The following is a 12,904-nucleotide window of genomic DNA, read 5'->3' as shown; positions in this document are numbered from 1 at the left end:
CTCTAGGGTTCTGAAATATTTCAAAAGAGATAAGGGGCTACGGTTTAAAGGGATGAATTCCAAGCTTCAAAAAAATCTTCCATGGTGATACTCTCTTCCTCTACCTCTTCCCACTCCTCCATGAGTAGCTAGACTTCTATTTCTAAGGTTTTGATGAAACCTTAGCCAAGTAAATAGGGTTTTTTTTTTTTTTGATTTTGTAACGGTTTGAACAAGTTGTATGGTATTGAAGAAGTTTTTAAATATATTTCCCATTATTTCTTCAAGTATTCTTCTTTCTATGATTGTTGAATGCTTTTCATACAATGGTTTTCTTTGCTTTCATATTCAAGGTATGAGACGAGCCATACTACAAAGAACGAATCGCATTGCTATCCTAGTTTAGAGTGAACGACACGTGCTACTTGAGATAGTTCGTGCATATATATTGAACGTGATAATTCTCTTGATCAATTCTTCGGACTTGTAGTAGCAAAATATTATTTGGTTCAAACCGTTACATAATTAATTTTCAAATTGAGACCTTATTTATGTGACTAATCGTGAATTTATTACCTTAGGTTTTTTCCAAAAATCAGTAATCTCAACTTTACTTTTAATTGTTAGGTTAAATTCTTATTTTATTTTAGTTATTTTTAGTTTATGAATCATCATCTTTTTAATCAAAATTAAATTAAGAATTTAACAATTAAATTAGTTTAATTTCACATTTGTCATTGTGAATCGATACTTGAATTTACCATTATTCTAAAGAATTTAGTACAACTTAGTATTTATTTTTGGGGTGCAAAACGACCCATCATACAGTATCCTTAGTATCATATATCAGGAAAAACAAAAGCATGTGTGTATCAATAATAACTCTGATATGCTTATCACCTTCTTCAAAAAGAATTTACAAATATTCCAATAAAATGGAATGAATCTTAGCCAAAAGGTTTGCCATTAAAGGCCTCCATTATCAACATGTAATATACGGAATACTTCCTGTACTCTTTCTTTAATCTAATATAAACTTCTGTTTCTGCTCAAAAGCATAAAACAAAAAAAACAAAAAAACCCTTTCCAGCCAGTCTTCCCTCTGAGGTTTTGATGATTATATCTTCTCGACGGCTTGTATCAGTTGTTTGGGTATGAAATGGAGTTTTCACAAGCTTGCATGGGTACAAAAAGAGATATGTGAAGAAGTAGAGTCGGGGTTGCCCTTTAACTGTCATGATGTCATCATACCCTCTGATCAGCTATACCTGTAACTGCTGAATATGTGCCAACAATAGCACATGTAATTCCTGCAATGATTATAAAAATGCAAACCGAAATCTGCAGAAACAAAATATAAAAATTATCAAGGTAGTCATTAATACTAAAACTTCCTAGAAGCAAGGAAAAAAGATTATTTGAAATCATAGCAAATGCCGGCAAAGAAAAAATGTTCACCTGTAACTTTGTTAATCTGTCACGGCAAATGCTGAGATAGCATGCACAAGGGAAAATTAGAGCCTACAATTGAAGATCAAGCAGTGAAGTTAATCATTAAGGTAATGTATCTACCATGTCAAGGACATTGAAGTGTAAAAACGAAGATGCGAAACTTACTACAAGCATAACAAGGAAAGATCCAATGAGAGCCATCACAGATCCTGCAGTCATATTTACATAACAGCTTAGCTAACAAGATATCACGTTTGTTGCCCCCCTTAGATTGTGAAACTTAATGAATGCTTAGAATCAATTGAGTATGCGAAATGGAAGTTCTTACCAAAGTATGGAAATGTCAATGCCACAACTGAAGTTGAGAGCACTAAAGTTGTTCTGATGAGTATTGACATTCCATAAGATCTAAACCAAGGTGAAGGCAAGAGTTCCTCCAGACTGAATGCCACAGGGGTAATTGTCAAGGCATACTTTGTGACAGGAGAAGCAACCTAAAATAGAAGTAAATCAAAATACATTAAAAGTTGCGTACTATGGATGAACCTGTAGCACCGACATCAGCAGGTCTGCACCCAATCCCAAATGAAAACCGGAGGGCTTCTGGGAAAAGGTCCTATAACTCTTATCAGAAACTGCGTATCCAGACAGACTCGTAGTGCAGGCGCCAGCAAGTTGTAATATGCAACCCCAAATAGACACCAAGGTTTTTGCTTTTAGAAAATAGTCATACAATCAATATTAAAGGGCCCCGTTCTTAAGAATCCCGTAGTGCTGACGCTAGCAGGATCACATGAGACTCCCAATGCAGGGATATGTGAAAAAAGAAGGCTCCGTTAAAAAGGAGATGAGGGAGGAACAGAGAAATGGGGGTTTGAGAGGTGAGACATGTAGAACAACTATACTTATTAGTTGTATCTAGAATGAGTTTCTTTTCGTACCGTGGTCCATCCTGCGACTTTGGTAGCAACAAAATTTGTGGGCATGTTTAAGGTAAACTGAGATTTAGTCGAGTCACCAAACATCAGAAAGCCACATATTCCAACCCCAGCATACAGAAAACCAGATGCTAAAAAGCTGCAGCAGAGTAAACAAATGTTAGGCAAATGAAAGTATTTTCAAAATCTCATAAAACAAGCCATGTCATTTCAAATTCAGAATTTGTAAAACAGTTTCAATGAGTTTGCCTCATGACAAGTTCAGGATTGGACCGAGATGAAACAATGATCACCTGGCTATTAGAACAGAGGGAAACTGTGATGGTTCCTTCATGGAAGAATAGATATTTGGAAAAACTGAATGGCTTCCAAAGCAGAAGCCAAATAGACCAATTACGACAGGAAGCTTTGCAAATTCAAAAGGTGTCCCATTTGGATGAAACCCGACTTGGTCAACCACCCCAACCCATAATAAGCAAAGTGACACCAGCACAGCTGTAAGCACTCCTCCAACTGAAAACAAATGCTGCAAAGATCAGTATCTGTAGCCCAAACATGCAACTTGGATATTAATGCAAAGGAAAGTAGGAAGAGAACTTTGGAGTAGAAACCTGAAACATATGATAGCAAGCTAAGGTTTCGAAGCCAAACAGTTGGAAGAATGAAAAGAGTCGATATGATCGTGCAGAGTTGATAAGAATCAAGATGAATCCCAGAGAAATTCATTTGGGCATTTGGGAACAATGCTGAAAGATTATCACTCATCATAATTAAGTACTCCACGCAAGTTGACTACAAAAAAAAAACTACGAGTTATTAAACTGGTATTATTAAACTGCAATCAAAGAAGTGTGGAGTGTGTGGCACACTTACATATAACTCTATGTATAAGATTATCTGCATTAACCAAAACCCAAGTATCAGTTTTGCCCAACAATTAACAGTCTTTTTTGCTAATGAAATTAAAGTCATTAACTGTATCATGTTCATCTATGCAACCGCAGATTTAAACATATGATATTCAAATCAGACTTACAGCTAAGCATACACGACCAGGGATCCCAAAAGCAGCCTGTCCAATATCCGGGTAAGTTTGGAGGTGAGGAGAGCTTTCTAAACACCTCTTCATCAAAATTCCAGTATAGCATGTGATGATACAGAGGATAAATAGAATTATGAGGCCCCACCACCCTCCTTCTTTGAGTGCATAAGGAGTTGAAAGGAGTCCTATACCGCATAGAACATTGATTGCTGCATTTGATAACACAATTAAGCACTTAAAACTGAAAGTGTATTGTTGTTTCACAATTAAGTGTATTGGACAATGCATACTTGCCTGTGACTTAAATCTGAGAATTGATTGCAAACAAATTTTAATTTTAAGTAAAAAAACACTTTACTTATCACTGATTGTTATGTATCATATTTTAAAATCCAATACTTCAATATTTCAGTACTAAAAAAAAAATTAGTTTCATCAAATACGCCCTAAATCTTGAAGGGCTGCAATGGGGTTTATAATAGTTCAACAATTGGATATTTGGTGTCTTTTGCTTAATCAATGTGGGAAGTATATTGCTACTTGATTAAGGACCACAATATTTGGGACTTCTGTTTGGGGTTGTCTCATAATTAGAACAAACATGAGTGAAAGAATATATAAATTTCACCGTTAAGAAGTGATTGTGCATAAGAACACTGCTGCTGTGGGGGAGGCAATTCATTACTAGGAAACCCTGACAGATGGGAAGTAGCAGATAACTTTTCAGGGAGGTACGAGGTAGGCACTTCTTCCGAGTCCAAGCTTGACACAGAAATGAGGGGTTTATTGACAGAAGAGTCAGGCCCTGAAGTCTGAGATTTCTTGTGGAATGAAGTCAAGAAGGAGGCGCTTATTCTCGTCAAACTTGTCCCAGTTATTAAGCTAACAGAGGGTGAAGTCAGGCTTGTGTACAAATCCATGGACTGCCTGTAAACACAGGCCAAATGTAAGTTAAAAATCATTAATTCAGATGTTTCAAAAATCTTGGTTGGTTTGACAACAGTTTCATTAAGGAAACCAAAAAAATAAAAATAAAAAAGAATAACAATTATGCTTCCAAACATTCATGATCTTTTCCACCTCCAACAAGCACCCCTAATCACCTTCCTTAGGTCTGAAGCCTCAATTGCTGTTAGAGCATATTCATATAAATTGGAAAATAATTGGACTCAGCTAATCAGCAATCTATTTCATACAGACAATACTGCAAGAATTAAGAAACCAAAAGATTTCCTTATTGTCTGCGTTTCTTAGTCAATGCATCCTTGCAGTGCACAAGATTTTGAGGAGCTATCTGTGACAGACTCACAAACAAGTAAAATTCACAAACCAATCCAATTGATAAAGGAGCTCAAGTTGTCAATTGATACTACATGTGAAGAAAATGAAAGAGTCAAAATATCTAAACATTGAAAATGTGGAACACAAAGAAGTTCTCAAGTGATTCTAGTACTCACATCTGTCATTTGCATCCTTCAATTCTTGTATATGAAAACCAACATCATACCTTGCATATAAATATACTATACATAGCAAACCCAATGTGTGGTCACATTAATAAAATCCTAGAGTTCTTTATAGTGCCCACCAAGGTTTTGAAAAGAGGTTGCGGTCTCTATAACGGTTGTGGTGACACGATAGCGGTTGCGGAGTGTAAAGGCTGTAGCATAACGGCTGCGGTAACCAGAACCTTGATTTTTTTTTTATTTTTCACACAATTTGAAGAAAACTTATTGATACACATATTTTTTTTAGAATCCATTTATTGGGATTTAAAATAAATTTTGATCAATTTTTGTTAAATTTTAAGTATGATGCAATATATTTCATTTCATATCACTATAAAAGAAGTTTTTTACATTTTATTTTAATAGTTAATAATTTTAAGAATAATTGATTTTAAATGTCTACAAATTATTTTTTAGCAATACCTAAACTAACTGAATAAAAAATATTCACAACTATTAAATGAAAGGATTATAAAATTAAAATTGTGTCATAAATTAAAAAAAAAATTATAAAGAAAAAAAAATCATATAAGATATTTTTTAGGGGCTTCGATCACTTAAGTATATGTTCTTTTTTTGTAAGTTTTTTTTTTTTTTTTTTTTTTTTTGGAAAAAAGAAAGCTGTTCAGATATTGTAAAATGGTGTAACGGTGTTTGACAGGCTGTCACGGTACCACTATGGCCATTATGTAACACCAAAATGGCCGCTACACATGTGAATTTTCGTCACATCACTATAGTAGCCGTAACGGGTGACGGTAATCACCACAGCCGTTACGTAACGGTTGCAGTCACTTTTTAAAACCTTAGTGCCCACACAATAAAGAAGTCAGGATTTTTTGGTTCACAGATAAAGAACCAAGGCACGTTAATAAAAATCTTAGAACAACCTTTCTTGGTTCACTCATGAAACAGCTTTTTCTGCTCCATCCAGCCGACAAGCTCTTCATCTTCACTACTCTTCAATTTACCAAGAAAGATTCCCACTTTATTAGCAAATACTTGCAATCAACGATTTGGTTGATCAATTGGCTGTTATAAATAAACAGCTTGTTATGGAAACTAATCTCGTTCTTTAAGGCCTTAATGGCTTTGTTGCTAAGACCTTGATTATGAATCGTTTCCCACTGCCATCATGGTTCTATCCTCTCCAGTCACCTTTACTGAACTACAATCATTTCTTTTATCCTATGAACTTGACCAATCAGCTCACAGTCGACTCCAAATCAATGTGGACATGGACGGTTCAGCACTGGCATATATTCTAATATCCGACCTGATTCCAATCGCCTTGCTTGGTTATCTTTTTTTCAAAAACACTTTTTAGAAAATTTTACTTTCTTATTTTTCGTGTTTTTTTTGTTTTTACTGATTTTTTTTAATATTTTAAGTAATTTTTTTAATTTTTAGACATACCTAACATAAATATACCTAAAAAGTAAAAAAAAAATTGAAAAAAATCTTTTAAAAATTCACTAAATATCAAAAATATAAAAAAAAATACGAGAATTCAATACATTTTTTATATTTTTATGTATTTATTAATTTTTAAAAATATTTTTTTATAATTTTTTTACTTTTTGGATACATCTAAATAAGGTGTATCTAAAAAAGTAAAAAAAATGTTTAAAATTTTAAAAATATTCACTAAAAACAAAAAAAAAAACACAAAAATTAAAAAACTCAATTTTCAAAAAACTTAATCCAAAAAACTCAAACCAAACACACTAAATAGAACTTTGAAATTATTATCATCCATTATATCAGCCTCGAACTTCTTCAAGCCTTCTTGGTGTTATTTGTTCTTCAATGTCCTCTGTCATCAAACTCATGTCAAATTTGTGACCACAAGGGGATACAGGGCTCAAATTTTATAACCATTTTGATCAAAATTTCCAGCTTGATGATATTCCCCACGCATTTGCTTGCTATGATCAGCAATATTTTCAATATGTGAAGAAAATAAAGGAGTTGAATCCCTGTACATTGAAAATGTGGAACACAAAGAAGCTCTCAAATGATTCTATCCTTCCATTCATCTATACTATTATATAAAGCATACAACTCAGAAGGCTGTGAAGCTTTGTAATGTTTTGTTTATTTATTATTATTTTCCCAAAAGATGCCCATATTATTAACAGTTATCAAATTCAATTCATCTTCTTCATTCATCAAATCATCAAAAAAAAAAAAAAAAATATAACACCGTTAGGGTTTTTATAATTCAATATGTACATCAAACCCACTCACCATTGAAAATAATCTTTGATTATTGAGATTTAAATAATGTAACGATCATCACTTATCTTAGTACTAATGCAAGAGCACAAATTCATCAAATGAGGAAAACAAGGTAGAAGAAGGAGATCAAAAAGACACATTCCAAGTATGAATTAACACCTAATGTTGCCATTTATCAAATACTCATTATATATTACACGAAATTGAAACACATTATATACCTGAAACTTTGAGGCCATAAGGTTTCAATGATGTTAGAATTTGAAGGGGTTGGAGAAGGAACAATGCCATCGGAATCAGTGTCGTCGTCGTCGTCGTCGTTGTTCTCACAATCCCTTTCGGCCTGGTTTTCTTCGTCATCGGTTTCAAACTCGATCCTTCGATCCGGCCCGAAATCCTCGTCCTTGTTCATCGTATTTGATTCAATGTATATATATATATATATTTTTTTTTGATTTATTTATATATGTAGTCTATGTAAGTTTTCACGATGATTGATGAACACGCACATCTCGTGATCTTCTCTGCATGTTATTGTGACATTGTCTGCTTTGAGATTATTGTTCGTGATTTGCGCTTTTGTTTGACAATCAAGCTTAATAAATAAAAAAATTCAGATTATGAAAAGAAAAAGAAAGAACCGTATGAGGGGCAAAAAAAAATAAAGAAAAATAAAATGAGAATTTTGTTATCAGGCTACCATTCAGCGCGTTTAGTTTGAATTTTCTGGAATAAGTTTTTTAAAATTTTTATTTTTTATTTTTTGTATTTTTTTATTTTTTATTTTTAGTGAATCTTTTTAAAATTTTAAGCATTTTTTACTTTTTTAAGACACACCTTACTTAGATATATCTAAAAAGTAAAAAATTTGTGAAAAAATGTTTTAAAAAATTAATAAATACGTAAAAATACAAAAAAATGTATTGAATTCTCGTATTTTTTTGTATTTTTGGTATTTAATGAATTTTTAAAAGGTTTTTTTTCACAATTTTTTTACTTTTTAGGTATATTTATGTTAAGTATGTCTAAAAATTAAAAAATTTGCTTAAAATATTAAAAAAAAATCAATAAAAAAAAAAGGAAAACGAAAAAATAAAATTTTCTGAAAACTTTTTTCAGAATTAATTAGCATCCTTTCAATTATTTTGGGTGAAACCTTTAAAATTTCTTTTCTCTCCTTAAATAATACCAAAATTATTCTTGTGAAAATATTCTACTCATTCAATTAAATGCACACTTCCACACCCTAAAAAGCCTTACTTTTAAAAATTCTAACAAAACTCACGAATGTGATTACTACTTCATCTCCACATATTTATTTATGATATGAGAAAATAAATGTAAGTTCTTTTTTGTTGTTGATTCAAAATTCCCCTTTCGTGAGTTCTATGATCTCTACGAGTTTTGGTTATCTGTTTCCGAACAAATAAAAAATGTTCGGTTAACTATTCTTGAACAAATAAATAATATTCAGGCCTGTGTTCCCAAATTTTGGTCATATATTCGGGAGTTTAGTCTCGAAAAAATTATGAATAGTTTTTATTATTTTTGACATTTTTTTCAATAAACTTACCCTTACAAAGCCAATCTCCTCTTAGCTAAGAACACCATTAAAACTATGAATATCTTCTGAACTTTTATTGTTGTACTCCTCTCATCTCATGGTTGCTAGAAAAACTTTCACTCATTATCATTGTCGGAGAAGCGTAGGTAATTATGGTTGTCACTGTTACCGTCGGAATATTGTCACCAAAGAGTTTTCAAGATTTTGAAGTTAGGTATGTTTTGAATGTGGAATTTGGGAAAGATGGATGGATGGTGATGAAAGTAGATGCTCTCATAAACCCTAACTCATAATATAGTAAATGTGTGAGCTTAATTATGAAATAGGATATTTCAAAATTATTGATATCCTTTTTAGTTGTTTCATTTGAGGTTATTATTATAAAATGTATATATATATATATATAATAAAACAGAACGGTTTTTGAAAATATATAAAATGTATCAGAGATATATTTGATTGAACGGCTAAGATGAATCCTAAATTTATATTAATGGTTCAGACATTTCTCTCCTAACCTTCCCATCTACCCATGTCTCATCACCTTCCCCTCTCTCTCTCTCTATTCTCACCCACAGCTCCTCCTCATTCCCTCTTTATCTCTTCATGCCTCTCTGTTCTTCTTCTTTCCTACCCTCCATCTTCGCGCGCTCTCAAAGCTACTCTCTAGTCCTCGATTCCTACCTCTCAAACTCGCCTCGTAAGGTAAGATTCTCTTTGTCGGGCTATGTTTGTTTTTTAATCAAACCCTTCCTCTTCGCTCGCTCCTGACACTTCGAACTTGGCTCGCAAGGAAAATCAACATAATCAAACAGGTTATTAGGGTTTTGTTTACAGGTTATATATTTTTAATTTCTACCAAATCTTGTGAGCATATCTGTTCATGTTGTGGTTATCTTCCTCATAGAATGCTATATTCCAAGCATAAATCGAGGTCTCTCACTCCACTACTGCTAAGACAACAATACAAGTTGAAAATCTTTCTTCGTTAAGTCGACAGCTCTAAGGTGAAGGAGATTCCAGGATTCAAAGTGAAGAACCCTAATCGTGAGTGAACTAAAACCTTAGTTTCACTGAATTTTGAAGAATCATTTACTACTTTGATTGCTAATGAATAGAGTTTATTGATTCTAATTTCATGATTGGTATATATCAGCTCTCAAATTATATTCTTATATTCTTATTTTTTGAATCCATAATGGTGGTTATCACTTGGTTGGTAATGTTTTTGAGTTTGTTTCATGGTTGCTCATGGTTGTTTTGATTCAAAAAATAGTATAATGATTTTGTTTTTAATAAATTGGGTAAATAGTCTAATGATTTCTTAATGGTAATGTTTTTTTTTTCCCAGTTAAATTCTCAACCTTAGAACTTTCTTTGTTTTTTCAGAAAATTTGTGTTAGAATGTTTGGTGCCGATTCTGCCAATAACTTTTGAAATTTTGCTTAATTTTGTTGTATGTGTATTTTTAATTATTTTATTTTTTGTTCTAATTTTGTTTGCACATTATATCATTTAGTTTTCACTACTCATGGATTGCAATGTGCAACATGGAAATTGCTCTCATTTTTGTTATTATTATTGTTTTATTTCGTTTCAGGTGTCGTCTGTTGGTTTCAATTGCAATTTGAATTCTGCAAAGTTTCAGTCAAGGATTTTTGGTACTGTTGTTCCTAGCAAGCCATTTTCCTTACAGTTGAGTAATCCACTGTTTCCTCTGTGTGCAGTTGAGTAGTGTTTGCTTATGTTGTTATGAACACAGAATGATTTGGTCCAAACCATACAGAAAATGTATTGCTAGGAATATGCAGCCTATCAAAGCAACTGCAATGCCTCCTATAGTTGTTCTTTAACCAACATCCCGTACTATTCTTTGTTTCAATTGTTTATTGATTATGTATGTAATTTATTTTCCTTCGATAAAAGTTTAACCTTGTAAGTAATTGTTGGTGTATGATCCATAGCATCCTTGCTAGATTAAGAAGTTATTTTGACTATCAAAACTGAACTAACTCAAATTGCATACTTTTTCAGGTTTTGGTTGGATTCGAAGATTGGTATTACGGATAGCAATATCTAGGGATGACATGGATGTTGTAGCTGTCAATGATCTTTTTGTTGATGCTAAGTACATGGTAAGAAATTGTGCTTTGCTTCTATTTTCTTTGGGTTCCTCCCCATACATCTTGAATTGTTTTACACGTAATGTATTTTCAATAGTAACATAATCTCTTTCCAGTTGTTGGACTGTAAGCTGAACTTAGCAGTTCTTGGAAAGCTCAAGTTGCTAAAAGATAATTGTAGCTCATTTGATGACCCACGTTTGAATCTAAATTGTATACGCAGTTCTTGGTGTATGATCCCAAGCATCCTTGCTAGATTAAGAAGTTTTTTTGAAGGATGAAGGAAGAGAAATTCTTTGAGAAAGGTTCATTAAATCATTTGGAATTTTAAAGTTTTTTTAAAGGATAAGGATGAGAAGTTGTTTGGGCAGACATAACTGATTAAGTTAAGAAACACAAATCTAATTAATGGTATCATCTCTCTCTTATGTTGGTTTCCATGAATGAGTGTTTTCTATAGGTTTATTTTCTTTGATTTATCTTTATTTGGGGTTTTATGAAATGGTTCTTTTAATGTCTTTGGTTCAATTCTGGGCAACATTTACTTTCGGTGTTGAGAGGGAGTTTTATATGTGCATTAGGGTCGAGCTAGGCCCAGGCGTAGTAATTGGCCGTTTTGTGGGCCGAGGTAAAAAGGGCTTTGTGAAGTGGACCATAGTGTTAGTGTTTAGCTCGGTCCCGGTGGATACAAGTCACCACGGTCTGGATGGTGGGCTCCTTAAGCTAGACCTCACCTCTTTAGCTCGGTCAAGGCTTGCTGCAGATTAGCCCGGTCCAAACAGGTAAAAACCGAGGTACAAGTGAAACATGAGCCGGGATACATGTCGCATATAAAGGCGCCAAGTTAAGTATGAAGAGATAGTGTTAGCTCGGTCATACTATTGTCCAAACCGGGATAAAACCATCTCATTTGGTTTAAGCAGTGAGGGGGGTGTTGAAAGATAAGCATTATCTTTCAGGAGTGTGATTCCTAGGATGACTCTACATGGAGGACTAAGAGTCCTACTAGGATTGTGCCACATGGAACCTTTAAAAGCTCATAACAGAACCTATGGAAGAGGTAACACAACTTTGATTCCCGAATACACAGAGCTTTTGTCTATTTGTCTATTTTGCTAACTTAGGTATCGGAGAGGTATCCGACACACACCCGCTGGCTAGCTCACGTTTGTGTTTTCAGGGAGTAAAGCGACGACGTTTGAAGGAGCGCAGATTTGATCAACAGGATTATACGAGAACATTATTTCTTGCTCGTACAATTGGCGCCGTCTGTGGGAAATCCAGAAAGAACAAAACCTCTTGATCAAGTTTTTCCTCTCTAATTGGAAGTAATGGCGCACAATGAAGATTTGCCACAGTCCGCTATCGACGGACAAACCCCAGAAAATGGTGGAAGGCGTAAAGGTTTGCCTTCTGTCCCTTCCATGGCAGATTTAGAACCCCAACGACAGAACCCCCGGAGGGATGCAAGGGGGAGACGGGCTAACAGCTCCCGTCGCTCTCAAAGTCTTGAAAGGCAGAGGTGAAGGATGGACCCTCAAGTCCTGGAAGATCGCGTGAAGGAACAGGACGAGTTGATAAGGAAGATGGCGGCAGGCATGGAGTCAATGAAGCGCCAGATAAAAGGAAAAGGGGTGGCGACAAGAGAGGGGCGCAAAAGTAACACGCCTCCTCGCCACTCGGAAGATCGTGGTAGGCATACCACACCATCGCAAGCAGAGAGTAGGAGCCTAAAAACAGGCGACACTCGATCAAGGACTTACAACTCATTACTCCAGGTCTGAGAGAATGGGAACTAAGAGTTCATATACTGAGGGAAGCACCTATCGGCCCTCGCACACACACCAGACATCATCTAGGCATACGGAGTTGCCCAGAACATCTGACTTGCGAACTGTGCTTGAAGAAAGGGCACGATGGAAGGAGGATGTCAAGGCATGCGACCTGCGCAGAGTTTCAGCCCTTCAGTGGTTGGCTCCTCGGACGCATGAGAGCGTCGAGGTAGGAATGCTAATACCGCGCCTTGCTTACGAACCAACAGACAAAGCATTAGCAAG

At 34.5% G+C, this 12,904-nt stretch overlaps 1 protein-coding gene across 1 annotated transcript; it reads right to left on the bottom strand.

Annotated features, from left to right (window-relative positions):
- Nucleotides 1-845: 845 nt before the first annotated feature.
- On the bottom strand, nt 846-7,702 carry LOC114316808 (amino acid transporter AVT1E). Its single transcript, XM_028263491.2, has 11 exons — nt 7,382-7,702; nt 4,040-4,338; nt 3,406-3,620; nt 3,243-3,266; nt 2,981-3,161; nt 2,663-2,882; nt 2,373-2,508; nt 1,760-1,925; nt 1,597-1,640; nt 1,438-1,500; nt 846-1,320 (listed from the first exon to the last, which is right to left on the bottom strand). The coding sequence occupies exons 1-11, from the start codon at nt 7,570-7,572 to the stop codon at nt 1,225-1,227; spliced, it is 1,635 nt and encodes a 544-aa protein (XP_028119292.1). The 5' UTR covers nt 7,573-7,702; the 3' UTR covers nt 846-1,224.
- Between the last annotated feature and the right edge of the window lie 5,202 nt (nt 7,703-12,904).

The sequence above is a fragment of the Camellia sinensis genome, chromosome 3 (genome assembly GCF_055761805.1).
Source record: "Camellia sinensis isolate YWXY chromosome 3, ASM5576180v1, whole genome shotgun sequence".
NCBI classification, from domain to species: domain Eukaryota; kingdom Viridiplantae; phylum Streptophyta; class Magnoliopsida; order Ericales; family Theaceae; genus Camellia; species Camellia sinensis.
The sequence above is the reverse complement of the archived record's forward strand: the minus strand, read 5'-3'. Positions and strand labels throughout refer to the sequence as shown.

Excerpts from the sequence above, each read along its gene's own strand:
- LOC114316808 (XM_028263491.2), bottom strand. The coding sequence starts at position 7,572 with ATGAACAAGGACGAGGATTTCGGGCCGGATCGAAGGATCGAGTTTGAA. Across the intron at positions 1,501-1,596 it reads CTTTCCTTGTTATGCTTGTA|GCTCTAATTTTCCCTTGTGC; the intron begins GTAAGTTTCGCA and ends CTTCAATTGTAG. Across the intron at positions 1,321-1,437 it reads ACAGATTAACAAAGTTACAG|ATTTCGGTTTGCATTTTTAT; the intron begins GTGAACATTTTT and ends TTGTTTCTGCAG.